The sequence below is a fragment of the Centruroides sculpturatus genome, unplaced genomic scaffold (assembly GCF_000671375.1).
Source record: "Centruroides sculpturatus isolate CEXI.00-Female unplaced genomic scaffold, Cexi_2.0 scaffold1154, whole genome shotgun sequence".
NCBI lineage: Eukaryota > Metazoa > Arthropoda > Arachnida > Scorpiones > Buthidae > Centruroides > Centruroides sculpturatus.
This window is the reverse complement of record NW_019385421.1, coordinates 67,569-87,137: the sequence shown is the minus strand read 5'-3', so window position 1 is coordinate 87,137 and position 19,569 is coordinate 67,569. Positions and strand designations below refer to the sequence as shown.

The 19,569-nt window shown below is 37.4% G+C and overlaps 1 protein-coding gene across 1 annotated transcript in view; it reads right to left on the bottom strand.

Annotated features, from left to right (window-relative positions):
* Nucleotides 1–19,569, bottom strand: part of LOC111638828 — a 21,511-nt gene that overhangs the window by 197 nt on the left and 1,745 nt on the right. Inside the window, exons 2-3 of the mRNA XM_023384581.1 lie at nt 19,037–19,561; nt 778–9,438 (exon numbers count right to left, since the gene is read on the bottom strand). Of these exons, the coding sequence (XP_023240349.1) occupies nt 778–9,438; nt 19,037–19,561 (9,186 nt within the window). The remainder of the gene's footprint in view (nt 1–777; nt 9,439–19,036; nt 19,562–19,569) is intronic.

Here is a 19,569-nt window from a genome sequence, read left to right as displayed (position 1 = left end):
ATAAAGCTAGAACCCCTGAAATTCTCCTGTAAAGCTGCACTAGTCAAACTCCACCTTCATGGCCACAAGTAACCAAATAGGTGTGTCCTAAAGTGACATAGCCATTTATCCCCATAACAAGAAAATCCCACATTCCTAAACTCAATGAATTGTTTAAAGTAGTTTAAATGAAACTGAGCTTTTTTGCTATAGTTTTGGAATAGTTTGCCGAGTTCCCTCTGACAGATGATCTTTAAATATTCACAGAAAAAAACACACACTGTATATCAGCCTTACAGTATTTAATAAATGACCAATACAAGTACTTTTGATAACTTTCATTATCTTCATCAGATTTATGAAGAATTTCAAATTTAAAATATGGTTTAACAATATTCAAATTTTAAATATTTTAAAAGTTTTAATGGTAAAATTTATTCTCACACACTTATATATTATAAACAAATTTTAAATATTTAAATGAAAAGTACTTGTGCAAAAATATTCCAAACATTAAAATGTTAATGATACATGGCTGTCAAATATAATTTATAAAATTTTTATTTTATCTGTTTGTAGAGTGAAATCCATAACTTCAGTATCTGTAATATTGATTTATTGATGGTGTCATTACTCTTAATCTGCAGATTTAGTATGGCAGTGAAGAAACAAAGGTTAGAGTAAGGTTAAATTATGTTATATTAAGGAAAAGTCATCCTGTGTGCAATGTTCCCTCAAATTTTTTTTGTAGATGAGCGGAACATATACTTCTCTGAGCAAAAAAAAATTTTGCTGAGCAGATTCTGAGCAANTCATCTTCCAACGAATTCACTTCCACTGAAATACCAGGTAATAAGTTTCTTCCTTTCAAATCGGATCGATCACGTCCTACGACTTTCGTGTATCGACCATTGGCTCTATTTTGCTCATCTTCCAACGAATTCACTTCCACTGAAATACCAGGTAATAAGTTTCTTCCTTTCAAATCGGATCGATCACGTCCTACGACTTTCGTGTATCGACCATTGGCTCTATTTTGCTCATCTTCCAACGAATTCACTTCCACTGAAATACCAGGTAATAAGTTTCTTCCTTTCAAATCGGATCGATCACGTCCTACGACTTTCGTGTATCGACCATTGGCTCTATTTTGCTCATCTTCCAACGAATTCACTTCCACTGAAATACCAGGTAATAAGTTTCTTCCTTTCAAATCGGATCGATCACGTCCTACGACTTTCGTGTATCGACCATTGGCTCTATTTTGCTCATCTTCCAACGAATTCACTTCCACTGAAATACCAGGTAATAAGTTTCTTCCTTTCAAATCGGATCGATCACGTCCTACGACTTTCGTGTATCGACCATTGGCTCTATTTTGCTCATCTTCCAACGAATTCACTTCCACTGAAATACCAGGTAATAAGTTTCTTCCTTTCAAATCGGATCGATCACGTCCTACGACTTTCGTGTATCGACCATTGGCTCTATTTTGCTCATCTTCCAACGAATTCACTTCCACTGAAATACCAGGTAATAAGTTTCTTCCTTTCAAATCGGATCGATCACGTCCTACGACTTTCGTGTATCGACCATTGGCTCTATTTTGCTCATCTTCCAACGAATTCACTTCCACTGAAATACCAGGTAATAAGTTTCTTCCTTTCAAATCGGATCGATCACGTCCTACGACTTTCGTGTATCGACCATTGGCTCTATTTTGCTCATCTTCCAACGAATTCACTTCCACTGAAATACCAGGTAATAAGTTTCTTCCTTTCAAATCGGATCGATCACGTCCTACGACTTTCGTGTATCGACCATTGGCTCTATTTTGCTCATCTTCCAACGAATTCACTTCCACTGAAATACCAGGTAATAAGTTTCTTCCTTTCAAATCGGATCGATCACGTCCTACGACTTTCGTGTATCGACCATTGGCTCTATTTTGCTCATCTTCCAACGAATTCACTTCCACTGAAATACCAGGTAATAAGTTTCTTCCTTTCAAATCGGATCGATCACGTCCTACGACTTTCGTGTATCGACCATTGGCTCTATTTTGCTCATCTTCCAACGAATTCACTTCCACTGAAATACCAGGTAATAAGTTTCTTCCTTTCAAATCGGATCGATCACGTCCTACGACTTTCGTGTATCGACCATTGGCTCTATTTTGCTCATCTTCCAACGAATTCACTTCCACTGAAATACCAGGTAATAAGTTTCTTCCTTTCAAATCGGATCGATCACGTCCTACGACTTTCGTGTATCGACCATTGGCTCTATTTTGCTCATCTTCCAACGAATTCACTTCCACTGAAATACCAGGTAATAAGTTTCTTCCTTTCAAATCGGATCGATCACGTCCTACGACTTTCGTGTATCGACCATTGGCTCTATTTTGCTCATCTTCCAACGAATTCACTTCCACTGAAATACCAGGTAATAAGTTTCTTCCTTTCAAATCGGATCGATCACGTCCTACGACTTTCGTGTATCGACCATTGGCTCTATTTTGCTCATCTTCCAACGAATTCACTTCCACTGAAATACCAGGTAATAAGTTTCTTCCTTTCAAATCGGATCGATCACGTCCTACGACTTTCGTGTATCGACCATTGGCTCTATTTTGCTCATCTTCCAACGAATTCACTTCCACTGAAATACCAGGTAATAAGTTTCTTCCTTTCAAATCGGATCGATCACGTCCTACGACTTTCGTGTATCGACCATTGGCTCTATTTTGCTCATCTTCCAACGAATTCACTTCCACTGAAATACCAGGTAATAAGTTTCTTCCTTTCAAATCGGATCGATCACGTCCTACGACTTTCGTGTATCGACCATTGGCTCTATTTTGCTCATCTTCCAACGAATTCACTTCCACTGAAATACCAGGTAATAAGTTTCTTCCTTTCAAATCGGATCGATCACGTCCTACGACTTTCGTGTATCGACCATTGGCTCTATTTTGCTCATCTTCCAACGAATTCACTTCCACTGAAATACCAGGTAATAAGTTTCTTCCTTTCAAATCGGATCGATCACGTCCTACGACTTTCGTGTATCGACCATTGGCTCTATTTTGCTCATCTTCCAACGAATTCACTTCCACTGAAATACCAGGTAATAAGTTTCTTCCTTTCAAATCGGATCGATCACGTCCTACGACTTTCGTGTATCGACCATTGGCTCTATTTTGCTCATCTTCCAACGAATTCACTTCCACTGAAATACCAGGTAATAAGTTTCTTCCTTTCAAATCGGATCGATCACGTCCTACGACTTTCGTGTATCGACCATTGGCTCTATTTTGCTCATCTTCCAACGAATTCACTTCCACTGAAATACCAGGTAATAAGTTTCTTCCTTTCAAATCGGATCGATCACGTCCTACGACTTTCGTGTATCGACCATTGGCTCTATTTTGCTCATCTTCCAACGAATTCACTTCCACTGAAATACCAGGTAATAAGTTTCTTCCTTTCAAATCGGATCGATCACGTCCTACGACTTTCGTGTATCGACCATTGGCTCTATTTTGCTCATCTTCCAACGAATTCACTTCCACTGAAATACCAGGTAATAAGTTTCTTCCTTTCAAATCGGATCGATCACGTCCTACGACTTTCGTGTATCGACCATTGGCTCTATTTTGCTCATCTTCCAACGAATTCACTTCCACTGAAATACCAGGTAATAAGTTTCTTCCTTTCAAATCGGATCGATCACGTCCTACGACTTTCGTGTATCGACCATTGGCTCTATTTTGCTCATCTTCCAACGAATTCACTTCCACTGAAATACCAGGTAATAAGTTTCTTCCTTTCAAATCGGATCGATCACGTCCTACGACTTTCGTGTATCGACCATTGGCTCTATTTTGCTCATCTTCCAACGAATTCACTTCCACTGAAATACCAGGTAATAAGTTTCTTCCTTTCAAATCGGATCGATCACGTCCTACGACTTTCGTGTATCGACCATTGGCTCTATTTTGCTCATCTTCCAACGAATTCACTTCCACTGAAATACCAGGTAATAAGTTTCTTCCTTTCAAATCGGATCGATCACGTCCTACGACTTTCGTGTATCGACCATTGGCTCTATTTTGCTCATCTTCCAACGAATTCACTTCCACTGAAATACCAGGTAATAAGTTTCTTCCTTTCAAATCGGATCGATCACGTCCTACGACTTTCGTGTATCGACCATTGGCTCTATTTTGCTCATCTTCCAACGAATTCACTTCCACTGAAATACCAGGTAATAAGTTTCTTCCTTTCAAATCGGATCGATCACGTCCTACGACTTTCGTGTATCGACCATTGGCTCTATTTTGCTCATCTTCCAACGAATTCACTTCCACTGAAATACCAGGTAATAAGTTTCTTCCTTTCAAATCGGATCGATCACGTCCTACGACTTTCGTGTATCGACCATTGGCTCTATTTTGCTCATCTTCCAACGAATTCACTTCCACTGAAATACCAGGTAATAAGTTTCTTCCTTTCAAATCGGATCGATCACGTCCTACGACTTTCGTGTATCGACCATTGGCTCTATTTTGCTCATCTTCCAACGAATTCACTTCCACTGAAATACCAGGTAATAAGTTTCTTCCTTTCAAATCGGATCGATCACGTCCTACGACTTTCGTGTATCGACCATTGGCTCTATTTTGCTCATCTTCCAACGAATTCACTTCCACTGAAATACCAGGTAATAAGTTTCTTCCTTTCAAATCGGATCGATCACGTCCTACGACTTTCGTGTATCGACCATTGGCTCTATTTTGCTCATCTTCCAACGAATTCACTTCCACTGAAATACCAGGTAATAAGTTTCTTCCTTTCAAATCGGATCGATCACGTCCTACGACTTTCGTGTATCGACCATTGGCTCTATTTTGCTCATCTTCCAACGAATTCACTTCCACTGAAATACCAGGTAATAAGTTTCTTCCTTTCAAATCGGATCGATCACGTCCTACGACTTTCGTGTATCGACCATTGGCTCTATTTTGCTCATCTTCCAACGAATTCACTTCCACTGAAATACCAGGTAATAAGTTTCTTCCTTTCAAATCGGATCGATCACGTCCTACGACTTTCGTGTATCGACCATTGGCTCTATTTTGCTCATCTTCCAACGAATTCACTTCCACTGAAATACCAGGTAATAAGTTTCTTCCTTTCAAATCGGATCGATCACGTCCTACGACTTTCGTGTATCGACCATTGGCTCTATTTTGCTCATCTTCCAACGAATTCACTTCCACTGAAATACCAGGTAATAAGTTTCTTCCTTTCAAATCGGATCGATCACGTCCTACGACTTTCGTGTATCGACCATTGGCTCTATTTTGCTCATCTTCCAACGAATTCACTTCCACTGAAATACCAGGTAATAAGTTTCTTCCTTTCAAATCGGATCGATCACGTCCTACGACTTTCGTGTATCGACCATTGGCTCTATTTTGCTCATCTTCCAACGAATTCACTTCCACTGAAATACCAGGTAATAAGTTTCTTCCTTTCAAATCGGATCGATCACGTCCTACGACTTTCGTGTATCGACCATTGGCTCTATTTTGCTCATCTTCCAACGAATTCACTTCCACTGAAATACCAGGTAATAAGTTTCTTCCTTTCAAATCGGATCGATCACGTCCTACGACTTTCGTGTATCGACCATTGGCTCTATTTTGCTCATCTTCCAACGAATTCACTTCCACTGAAATACCAGGTAATAAGTTTCTTCCTTTCAAATCGGATCGATCACGTCCTACGACTTTCGTGTATCGACCATTGGCTCTATTTTGCTCATCTTCCAACGAATTCACTTCCACTGAAATACCAGGTAATAAGTTTCTTCCTTTCAAATCGGATCGATCACGTCCTACGACTTTCGTGTATCGACCATTGGCTCTATTTTGCTCATCTTCCAACGAATTCACTTCCACTGAAATACCAGGTAATAAGTTTCTTCCTTTCAAATCGGATCGATCACGTCCTACGACTTTCGTGTATCGACCATTGGCTCTATTTTGCTCATCTTCCAACGAATTCACTTCCACTGAAATACCAGGTAATAAGTTTCTTCCTTTCAAATCGGATCGATCACGTCCTACGACTTTCGTGTATCGACCATTGGCTCTATTTTGCTCATCTTCCAACGAATTCACTTCCACTGAAATACCAGGTAATAAGTTTCTTCCTTTCAAATCGGATCGATCACGTCCTACGACTTTCGTGTATCGACCATTGGCTCTATTTTGCTCATCTTCCAACGAATTCACTTCCACTGAAATACCAGGTAATAAGTTTCTTCCTTTCAAATCGGATCGATCACGTCCTACGACTTTCGTGTATCGACCATTGGCTCTATTTTGCTCATCTTCCAACGAATTCACTTCCACTGAAATACCAGGTAATAAGTTTCTTCCTTTCAAATCGGATCGATCACGTCCTACGACTTTCGTGTATCGACCATTGGCTCTATTTTGCTCATCTTCCAACGAATTCACTTCCACTGAAATACCAGGTAATAAGTTTCTTCCTTTCAAATCGGATCGATCACGTCCTACGACTTTCGTGTATCGACCATTGGCTCTATTTTGCTCATCTTCCAACGAATTCACTTCCACTGAAATACCAGGTAATAAGTTTCTTCCTTTCAAATCGGATCGATCACGTCCTACGACTTTCGTGTATCGACCATTGGCTCTATTTTGCTCATCTTCCAACGAATTCACTTCCACTGAAATACCAGGTAATAAGTTTCTTCCTTTCAAATCGGATCGATCACGTCCTACGACTTTCGTGTATCGACCATTGGCTCTATTTTGCTCATCTTCCAACGAATTCACTTCCACTGAAATACCAGGTAATAAGTTTCTTCCTTTCAAATCGGATCGATCACGTCCTACGACTTTCGTGTATCGACCATTGGCTCTATTTTGCTCATCTTCCAACGAATTCACTTCCACTGAAATACCAGGTAATAAGTTTCTTCCTTTCAAATCGGATCGATCACGTCCTACGACTTTCGTGTATCGACCATTGGCTCTATTTTGCTCATCTTCCAACGAATTCACTTCCACTGAAATACCAGGTAATAAGTTTCTTCCTTTCAAATCGGATCGATCACGTCCTACGACTTTCGTGTATCGACCATTGGCTCTATTTTGCTCATCTTCCAACGAATTCACTTCCACTGAAATACCAGGTAATAAGTTTCTTCCTTTCAAATCGGATCGATCACGTCCTACGACTTTCGTGTATCGACCATTGGCTCTATTTTGCTCATCTTCCAACGAATTCACTTCCACTGAAATACCAGGTAATAAGTTTCTTCCTTTCAAATCGGATCGATCACGTCCTACGACTTTCGTGTATCGACCATTGGCTCTATTTTGCTCATCTTCCAACGAATTCACTTCCACTGAAATACCAGGTAATAAGTTTCTTCCTTTCAAATCGGATCGATCACGTCCTACGACTTTCGTGTATCGACCATTGGCTCTATTTTGCTCATCTTCCAACGAATTCACTTCCACTGAAATACCAGGTAATAAGTTTCTTCCTTTCAAATCGGATCGATCACGTCCTACGACTTTCGTGTATCGACCATTGGCTCTATTTTGCTCATCTTCCAACGAATTCACTTCCACTGAAATACCAGGTAATAAGTTTCTTCCTTTCAAATCGGATCGATCACGTCCTACGACTTTCGTGTATCGACCATTGGCTCTATTTTGCTCATCTTCCAACGAATTCACTTCCACTGAAATACCAGGTAATAAGTTTCTTCCTTTCAAATCGGATCGATCACGTCCTACGACTTTCGTGTATCGACCATTGGCTCTATTTTGCTCATCTTCCAACGAATTCACTTCCACTGAAATACCAGGTAATAAGTTTCTTCCTTTCAAATCGGATCGATCACGTCCTACGACTTTCGTGTATCGACCATTGGCTCTATTTTGCTCATCTTCCAACGAATTCACTTCCACTGAAATACCAGGTAATAAGTTTCTTCCTTTCAAATCGGATCGATCACGTCCTACGACTTTCGTGTATCGACCATTGGCTCTATTTTGCTCATCTTCCAACGAATTCACTTCCACTGAAATACCAGGTAATAAGTTTCTTCCTTTCAAATCGGATCGATCACGTCCTACGACTTTCGTGTATCGACCATTGGCTCTATTTTGCTCATCTTCCAACGAATTCACTTCCACTGAAATACCAGGTAATAAGTTTCTTCCTTTCAAATCGGATCGATCACGTCCTACGACTTTCGTGTATCGACCATTGGCTCTATTTTGCTCATCTTCCAACGAATTCACTTCCACTGAAATACCAGGTAATAAGTTTCTTCCTTTCAAATCGGATCGATCACGTCCTACGACTTTCGTGTATCGACCATTGGCTCTATTTTGCTCATCTTCCAACGAATTCACTTCCACTGAAATACCAGGTAATAAGTTTCTTCCTTTCAAATCGGATCGATCACGTCCTACGACTTTCGTGTATCGACCATTGGCTCTATTTTGCTCATCTTCCAACGAATTCACTTCCACTGAAATACCAGGTAATAAGTTTCTTCCTTTCAAATCGGATCGATCACGTCCTACGACTTTCGTGTATCGACCATTGGCTCTATTTTGCTCATCTTCCAACGAATTCACTTCCACTGAAATACCAGGTAATAAGTTTCTTCCTTTCAAATCGGATCGATCACGTCCTACGACTTTCGTGTATCGACCATTGGCTCTATTTTGCTCATCTTCCAACGAATTCACTTCCACTGAAATACCAGGTAATAAGTTTCTTCCTTTCAAATCGGATCGATCACGTCCTACGACTTTCGTGTATCGACCATTGGCTCTATTTTGCTCATCTTCCAACGAATTCACTTCCACTGAAATACCAGGTAATAAGTTTCTTCCTTTCAAATCGGATCGATCACGTCCTACGACTTTCGTGTATCGACCATTGGCTCTATTTTGCTCATCTTCCAACGAATTCACTTCCACTGAAATACCAGGTAATAAGTTTCTTCCTTTCAAATCGGATCGATCACGTCCTACGACTTTCGTGTATCGACCATTGGCTCTATTTTGCTCATCTTCCAACGAATTCACTTCCACTGAAATACCAGGTAATAAGTTTCTTCCTTTCAAATCGGATCGATCACGTCCTACGACTTTCGTGTATCGACCATTGGCTCTATTTTGCTCATCTTCCAACGAATTCACTTCCACTGAAATACCAGGTAATAAGTTTCTTCCTTTCAAATCGGATCGATCACGTCCTACGACTTTCGTGTATCGACCATTGGCTCTATTTTGCTCATCTTCCAACGAATTCACTTCCACTGAAATACCAGGTAATAAGTTTCTTCCTTTCAAATCGGATCGATCACGTCCTACGACTTTCGTGTATCGACCTTCGTTACTTTCCAACAAAATAATTCCTGAAAAAATTAGTTTTCTCTTAATTCAACGTTTAAAAATAGCGAATTTGCAGATTATTTTCTGCGAATTCTTCTTACAAGAAAGTTTTCGGAAAAAACCACCGTTTACAAATGTCAATTGCTACGGGTTCGAATACACAAAATTAGTCTAAAGTACGTAAAAAAGGTGCAGTACAGTTGGAGATGTGTATGGTGCTGTTGGGATCTTAACAGGGCTATAGAGCACGCCCGTAGGAGCAAAGAAGTCAAAAAGAACCATACCTCTAAATGTGACCCTTGCCGAGATGTAGCCCTATAAATCAGCCGCAGGCGATGGCCAGATCGCGTGCGACTAATTTCGCGGATCCTCGCGCGGCGGACCGCTATTTAGCTCACGCGACTACACCGACTTCGAGTAGTCCACTTGACTATTCGTAGAGTACTTGATGTTTTATAGTTTTAGGCGGTGTGGGGATTCGCCCCCATCCGGGCACCGAGGCCAGCAGCGAAGCGTACTACTACATGGGAGCGTAGGTTAAGGCTCGCCTTGACGACTCATAGCATGGAGAATAGGAAATACTGGTTTGAAATAAAAACTGTTTTCGGTCTGTAAAAGTTAACGCATTAATTTCTTGCTATAAGCACTGATCACTGTGCTATACTCACTGTTAATAAACGCGATAAGCTTAGCGGGCACGCAGCGTGATTCCCTGTAGCGCTTGGAAATTTGCTTTATGCTGATTTCGGAAACTGTATCTCGCGAAGAGTCACATTTAGAGGTATGGATCCTTTGACTTTTTTGCTCCTATGGGTATGCTCTATAGCTCTGTTAAAATCCCAACAGCGTCATTCACATCTGCAAACTTACCCGTCAGAAGATACTTTATAAACGTTACTTATCAATAATGAATGTAAACAGGAACTTGTACATCTTCGGTTGTTAGTTCTACTTCCGGTTCTTCCTAAATGTTTTGGTCCACCGAATGCTGAAAACACGCAACTTGCACGTCTTTTTATAAGAAAAATATGCAATTCGTCGTAATTTCATTGGTTGCATGACAGCTGGATGTCGATCGAAGTCGATGATGTAGCGCGTGGGAATGTTAAAATGTCCAATCCCGTGAATACTTATTTAAATTTACATATTTTACTGCAGTAACTGACCGAATTCCATGCTGCAAACACGTCTACTGGTAGAATATTTCTGCACGTATTTGTAAGAAAATAGAAGACTTTTACCGACGCAGAAAAAAATTCCCAAGTAATCTAAATATATAAAATTACTTGTCCTGACTGACTGACTGAGTCACTGATTCATCATCGCCCAGAGCAAACCGCTGAACCTAGAGGTGAAATTTGGTACACAGTTAGGGTACGTCATGAANTATTATATAATTAGAGACTTGATTAAAATGAATAAGATATATAATATAATTTTTAATCTTTGCTTCTACATTTATTTCAAAAAGGCTAAAACAAAAATATCTAAGTTGATACAAAAACAATTTATAATTACAGTAATTGCATTAAATCAATTATTCAGAACTAATTTGCTTACAGATTCTGTATGAAATTACAAATAACCTTTAGCTGATTACTAGAAAAATTAAATTTCTAATCAATACCATTATATCTTTTAATCCTTCAAGATAGCCTTACAGGAAAAATTGCACTTAGGTAGCCCCTGTAGCATGAAGGTCAGTTTTTAACATGTATCAATCTTCAGCCTATTCTGTACACTTTGCATGTAGACTAGTGCTCACTATCACTCGCACCTCAGCACCCAGGTGGAGGCAAGCCCCACACCCCCTTAAAACTATATAACATCAAGTATATCACAAACAGTCAAGTGGACTACTCGAAGTTGGCATAAGTCACATGGTCTAAATAATTAAATGCCATAGTCTTAGAAGTACCAGCATTGGGGCTGCCTAGATGCCTTACATATTAAATATCTATGTGACGACCCAAACAGTTTTGTATTTTTTATGTAATTCACAATAGAGACATATTTTGAAAAGTGAAATGGTAAAAAGAGTTAATTTAAATAATTGAACTAAAGTTCAGGACAAATTTTGACTGCAATCCAATAATCTTACTTAACTATTTCGTCTAATGTATAATAACATTTAAAATAGTATTAATACAACTAAAAATAATGTAATAAATCTAATTTTTTATAATGGTTCTGACTTTCTATAGACATCATCTATATTTCAGATATTTGTGTACAACTTACATAATATAAATTGCAAAATCTCATTATATAATAAACGGCAATACCGAGATTTTATCAAAAATTGCATAAACTCAATACAGATTCTTACTTAGGTTCAAACTCTCCTTTTTCCCAGGGAGGATTTTTCAATGGACTCTCGTTGGATTTGGAATATTTGTCTTTAGCAAATTCACGAAGGAATTCTTTATTATCATCCGTTAAGTATTGGTCGATATGTTTAGTCTTTCTCTTTACCCACCATGAAAAAGGATGGGTAATTCGACGTTTTCTTCTTTCTCTGATTTGAATATAACCAGCTATTGGACTACAAAAAAACAATAATAATTTTTGCCATCAATAAATATTACTAATAAAGAATTTCATTCGATATAACATAACAATTACCTTATGGAGGAATTTATATTTTGATCAATGACAAGTTTAGGTAATGAACTGAACACATTACTTATCATGCGGAGCGCCATATTGTTTTTAACTTTATGTTGCCAGATTATTCTTTGTTTTCTTCATTTCTTGATTTCTAGAGTCAAGCCTTATCTTTCCTCTAAAAATGCTATTATATAAAAAATAAATATTAAGGTAAATTATTTGTAAAATTATATATTATTTCCAAAACTTTTTGGCTTAAATAATGATGGAAGATTGAAAGATAAATTAATGAAGTAATTTTTTAAAATTTTATTAGCACGACAGCACATACAAAATTGTGTTTACAAAAATATTTTTAAAATTTATTTTTATTAAAAGTGAATAATTTTTTAAATAAATTATTCTTATTCTGGGAAAAACTAAACTATAAAGTCGATGTTGTGGATCTTGAATGTGTATCACTTTTAGAAAATTTACAAAAAATTTTGAAACTTGTTTTTTCTATACATCTCAGTTGCATAGAAAGGTCAATATCTGAAGAAAATCTTAATATATTATCTCTCTTTAGAAATTTTTGTAAATTTTCTAAGTTTGTATTTATTGTCCTGGCCCATTTTATCAAATATATCATATTTTTGTAATAATTTTTTTCTTTTTTTTTTTGACGGAGTGTAGGCCGATCCCTGCATAAAGGATAATTGACACTATCAAACAAGAAACGACACGGCACGAATCGGCAAAGACACGACAAATTATAATTTTATTGAATTTAAATTGTCATGTTCACACTAACCTTAATTAGCAAGGGAAAGACACGTCACGACAACGATACGACTGACCGACAATCGGAGAAGGAATGTCTGTAGTGTCTGTGCATATCTTTAACGTGCAGATGCAGTTTAGTGTGAACGATTTTGCGATTCAGTGTCGTGTTAGGGTTGTAAAGGTACATTATATTTTGTATTTCCGAAAAATGGACTGTGTGAAAAATTAATAAAATTTGTACTTGAATATCCGGAATATTATGACATCTCTTGTCCAATGTACTGTACTTACTGTACAACAATAACAATCGGAAAAAATTTTTAGTTTAGAATAAGAGAAAACCTAGAACAGACAAGTTTTAATTATATTTTTATTTGAAATTAAGTTTTATTGCATTAAATTTTGTATTATATTGTATAAAAAACTATTAAACTGCAAACGTATTGTCTTGCTATTCCACACGACCATATTCAGACGAAAAAAATCTCTTGTAAATTTCTCGTACCTCAAATGCGAGTCCCGATGCTCTCTACCTCCTTGTCTTGATATATTTCGTAAATTGTTATTAATAGAATCAGTTTCTGTTAAATTGTCTCTTTTATTAGTAGGATCTCCAATAAAGTTATGTAAGGTGCAAGTTGTAAAAAATTTTTGAATGTAGCGGATTGTAGCCTTAATCTTCGGTACCACAAAAACATCAATTTGAACTTTTGGGCAAGTATACCAAATTCATCTTCATTAACAGTTACTATACAGGCTGGGCACAAAGAATTCTTTTCCTTAAGCTGTTTGTCTCTTTTCACAATGCGGTCATTTCTGAGTGCAGTCTATCTTCCACACTTACGTAACCCTCTGCAAATGCTTTGCGCCACTTAAACGGTCGTGTCCCGGTTGCGGACACGTGTTGTGTTTTCGTCGACTCTCGTACGAAATTTCTTTGCACGAAACTCTTTTAAGTGCCGTCGTTGCGTTTAGGTGACGGACCGCTTGTACGCACGTTAGGGTAAATTGCTGTAGAACGAAACACTTGTCACGACTTGCGCTCGCGATCGAATACGAATGCCTTTTCCGCATGGCTGCGCTAAGTCCGGCGTACTTTTACTTTCTGTCCTACAAATACGAATTACACATAAGAGAGTTTCTTCGTTCCGGGTCGGTCCGTGTCTTTTGTCGTCTCTACTGCAAATGGAGTTCGAACGTTCTAGCAATTTCCGGTAGGATCTAATGCCAGCTCTGTCGTGAGTATAATCTTGAACTTTTTCTGCGTTAAGTATATCCGAATCTCATTAATATTTATATTTACATATTTTTTTTGTTTCTTTACAGAATGAAGAGCTGGCGGTTTTGGCGGTGGCTGCGGCCCAAGAAGATGAAGAAGTGTGAAGGGCATTCTCTCTTCACGGGATCGCCTTCAGGAATAGCGGATGTCGACAGCATTTTCTGTTCCGCTTTGAACAGAGAGGAGACATTTCGCCATTCGTACACGTCCGAATTTTCGGATATTTTCGGAACACGTCCGGTGTTCCGAAAAGTGAAATGTCTCCATGTTGATGACATCATTTTTGCCGCACTGGGAGGGGGGAATGTTTCGATCATTCCCCCCTTTTCCAACGAGTGGGATCTTCTCGTTCGGTGTGGGCAAAGATGCAAAGGAAAAAGCGTCGCTTCGTAAGAGATGCGAACGACTCCTTTGCTATTTCTGAAGGATATTACTAACCTAGGATAAGAAGGCAAGAGGTTTTTTCGTTTGTTTTTTCCTCTTGTCATACTAAATATTTAAACTAAAACCTTAAATTTAATTTACTAATCTAGATGTAAGTAGTAGACAAGAGGTTTTTAATTTTTTCTCCCTTGTCGTACTCGCACTAGTTTAGTAATTCACATCCACGCACATAAACAACAACATCCCTCACGCTGAAACACACAGTTCAAACAACGACACATTCGTCGCATCCAATCACCAACGATTCCATTCACGTGCATTATAAACAGCACTGTTCACAACCCCGAACACGCTTCCCAAAATCCAACCTCTGAGTCCACGTCCCGGAAAGCGGTACAGTCGATCCCCCTATAAGATCATTGATTTTTCCGTTTTATCTGAATTACATGTTGTACGAGTCACTTAGATTTTACAAATACGTGTGCCGGGCTGTGAACGGCTCACATATTTGTAAAATCTAAGTGACTCGTACAACATCTAATTCAGATAAAACGGAAAAATCAATGATCTTATAGGGGGTCGACTGTAACATCAGTCGATACGGCCGATGGCCAAAGAGGCTCTGGTTACAATTTATTTTTGACTTCTTCGACGATAAAATCTAAATTCAAATTTTTTTAATGATTCGTTTACTTGTATTCAAATGATATTTTTTAATTATATTCATAAAAAATTTTTTCAAAAGTAAAGACAGCAAGTGAAAAAGATTCCAAATGATTTCTTTACCAGTATTTCTCATAGAATATATTGAATATGCACAAAAAGCAGAAATGGATTAACATACGTAATACACATTCCAATGATAAATACGGAATGTGAATATAGTAGAATAGGATTATGATAAAAGCTACACACTGCGAATGAAAACATTAACTTACGTAAAAGAGGTAGACGGGGCAAGGGTATTTTACACATGCTACTTTTAATATAGTTTAAATGTGAAGTCTAGTATTTTCCAGCCTGTATTTAACAAAAAAATAAAAATTAATAGAACTTAAATTGAATTTTTTACATAGACTTATTGATATAATTGATATAATACTTTAAGATATGTTGGGTCAATTTTTCAAGAAAAACAGGAAAAAAATAGGCATTTCAAAAAATTTCGCAAGGACTTCGCCGTATTTCGAATGTTGGGTAGACGATAATCTTTGATTTCTGAAATCTCCCGTTCTAAGAACTTTAAAATATTGCTTCTTCATGACATGCTATTTTATTAGCAGAATTTCGTTTGAGTCGTTACTTCACAAGATTTGTCAAGTTGAGTCGCTACCAAGGAAGCTTATTGTCTTCCTTGGTAGCGACTCAAAACCACCAGTTTAATAGCATCAATGCCTCATACACAAGCTATAACAAGGGAACAATAGGATATCTAAGGGTTAATATTTCAGGATGAAATAATGATTAAGAAATAAAATTTGATACGGTAGCTTGAGGCATAAGAGGCATTCATGCTATTAAACTTAGGAGGTTAACCGAATCAATCTCTATCCGAGTATAGAGGAGACTGATTTCTTCGTAATATTAGATATAATAAAGACAGAAATTTTTCCAGTTGAACGAGAGTGACTGAAAAGTATATCTTGGAAATTTCCGTGGACACCCGGTCCTAAAACGAATTAGTTAGAAAACAAATGACGGACAATCTACAGGTAACCCACGTATAACACGGGAGTTACGTTCCAAAAAATTGCCGTGTTATACGAAACAAAGAACTAATGTGAAATGGGGGTTAGGTTCCAAAAATTAAAAAATGTGATGTTAAATCTTTCTTTAAATCGGATTTATTATTCAGTTTTTATGGGTAAAATACTTATTTATTATTTAAATACAGTAGAGCGTCGATTTTCCGAAAGTCAATCATCCGAAACGTCAATCATCCGAAAGAATTCCAGTCGGCAAATTTAAATTTTCGCCAGTGCTGTGGCGCTTCAATCTTTGGCTATGTCTTGGGCTACTCAAATATTTTACTTTTTTCATACTAAATTAACATCTGAAGTATAATTTTTTATTGTTTTCATATTTTTCAATATATTTATTTTGTTCGTACAAAATAAAAAAATAATTTTTAACGATACAATAGTCTTTGTTAGGCTTAACATCGACGAAAATTCAACGCGAAGCGACACGCAACGGATAAAAATTTTAACATCGAATACGTTAAACTATTTTTTCGTACATAAATCGGTTATCCGAAATATCAGTTATACGAACAACCCCAGTCCCCAATTGATTCGGAAAATCGACGCTCTACTGTAAATACTTTACCAAAGGATTATTCATCCTATATGATGATCTCAGCATGAGCAACATGTTTTTGGTAACAGTTTTTGGGTGCGTTCGTTAATAGCGGTCGCTCTGCGTCTCCACTACAACGGGAGTGCGCTGCTGTTTGTAGGTATTTAGGAATGACGGTGAAAGAAAGAAAGATGGCGCTCCCGCACTATCGATAGTATCGTGATGGAGGAATCTATAATTTTAAAATATGAGCTTTTAGAGGCAAAAGAAAGGTCCCAATTGTAAAATTTAACCATTAAATGGATTTTTTGTTGAAAGAGCATTCAAAGTAGCGACGAAAAAAATTAGAATGCTCGCGCGGAGTTACGCGGAGGTATAAAAGAACGCACCCTTTATTACATTTCATGTTGAACGAGGGTTTTACCCAATTCCCGAACCGTGTTAGAGTGAATCCGTGCTATAAAAGCACCGTGTTATACGGGGATGTGTCCCAATTCTCGAACCGTGTTAGAGTGAATCCGTGCTATAGAAGTGCCGTGTTATACAGGGGCTACCTGTACTTAGTATTAAGTTTAACATATGTAGATTTTTACAGCTATGGTGAGAAACGTTTAAAATTTACAACAATTTATCGCGTCCTTTGAGGTATACGAGTGATGTAACAAAAGAGGCATTTGACATTGACCAGTATCGGCACCCTCGCGATTTGGCAGTCCGTGTGCATGCATGCACTGCAGGACCGTCTCTGATTCATCCTTTAGACACTGGTAGGGAGCTATTTGACTAAGTGCATTGTTTTAAGATTTAAAAAGTAAAGAAGATTTTATGTTATTTTTGTGTACGTTTCTTTACAAAGTTATATTTAATTATAATTTTCTTTAAAAATATATTAATACAATTGAAGAATATTTTGTACCAGGTATGTACTGTACATTCACCACACATTTTATTTCACTAACAAGTAAGTAAGTTTTTATTATTTTATTTTTAATTGTAGCCCTTATATCGTGGCTAGCGATTCAGAATATAATTGTGTTAAATAATAACAAAAACTTAAAACGTGTAATTTTTCGAATTATGAAAAGCAGCAAACATTGGTAATTGGTTGTTAAGTTAGCGCCGACTACCTGGTGTTTTCGGTATGCAAACATACCAAACCAACCAAACTAGTACTGTATTAGTAAAACGAGCTGGGCCTTTCGCCGTTTGCGTTATTGCTTATAGTTAAGTTGCCCGGTAAAGCTACTTTAGACATGTTTGTTAATTTTCTAATCTGTTGTTGTACGTTCTTCCGGGAAACACCCAAGTATTGCATTGCATCATTCTGTGAGAACCCAGACTAGAATAAATTCGGCGATTTCAATCTTTTTATTTTTGTTTGTCAAAAAATTCGCTTATAATCGCGTTGTTTTAAAGCGAATAACTAGTAAAGAACTCAAATTTGTCCCGGAAATAATTTAATTTTTACATTTGTATTTTTAAATCATTTTATAAACTTTTATTACACCGTGTCCCATAAAATTTTTGTATTTTTCTAATTTTATGAATATAAAAATGCGAGGCGACTGTAATATATAAATTAATTCATTTCGTTTATTAAATGCGTAGTGGAGTGCATCATTTCCGGCCCTACTACCTCCTCCATCTTGAATCGGACTGTTCTCATTCGCGGCCGCTCGCGCGAGACTTACGCGTGCGGACTTAACAGTTACAATTCAGTTAATACAACACAATCCTATGGATTTTGGTACAATTTCTAATTCGAGATGCCATAACAAGGATCAAATAATAATAAAAACCAGAATATTCTCCAGTTCAAATGTTCTTTATTAATATTTGAATATTCAAGTTACAAAGTTTTTGAGACGATCCAACAGCTATTAATTAAAGAAGTGAAGCCGGAAGATCGCCTATATTCGGTCCACCTCGAAGTCAAACTGCAAATATTTTAAATTAAAATTATATCTGAATATTTATAAGTAGAATTTTACCCGTTTTCCTCAAAAGAAGGGGCAAAATTTTGCGAAATATTTAGAAATTTCAAAAAAAGAATGTATTTATTAGAGCGATTTAACACTTGTAAACGGAAGTAAATAGTAATCGTATAAATAATTAAAACTAAAGTGATTTTATTCTATAATAAATGAATAAAATTCTGTTTTATTACATCGGTACCGACCTCCTTTAATTAATTCCAGTCATGGAGTTTTCTTCAATTTTCTTTCTTTCGTCATCTTGTGAATTAGCAACAACTCGACCATTGGCTCTATTTTGCTCATCTTCCAACGAATTCACTTCCACTGAAATACCAGGTAATAAGTTTCTTCCTTTCAAATCGGATCGATCACGTCCTACGACTTTCGTGTATCGACCATTGGCTCTATTTTGCTCATCTTCCAACGAATTCACTTCCACTGAAATACCAGGTAATAAGTTTCTTCCTTTCAAATCGGATCGATCACGTCCTACGACTTTCGTGTATCGACCATTGGCTCTATTTTGCTCATCTTCCAACGAATTCACTTCCACTGAAATACCAGGTAATAAGTTTCTTCCTTTCAAATCGGATCGATCACGTCCTACGACTTTCGTGTATCGACCATTGGCTCTATTTTGCTCATCTTCCAACGAATTCACTTCCACTGAAATACCAGGTAATAAGTTTCTTCCTTTCAAATCGGATCGATCACGTCCTACGACTTTCGTGTATCGACCATTGGCTCTATTTTGCTCATCTTCCAACGAATTCACTTCCACTGAAATACCAGGTAATAAGTTTCTTCCTTTCAAA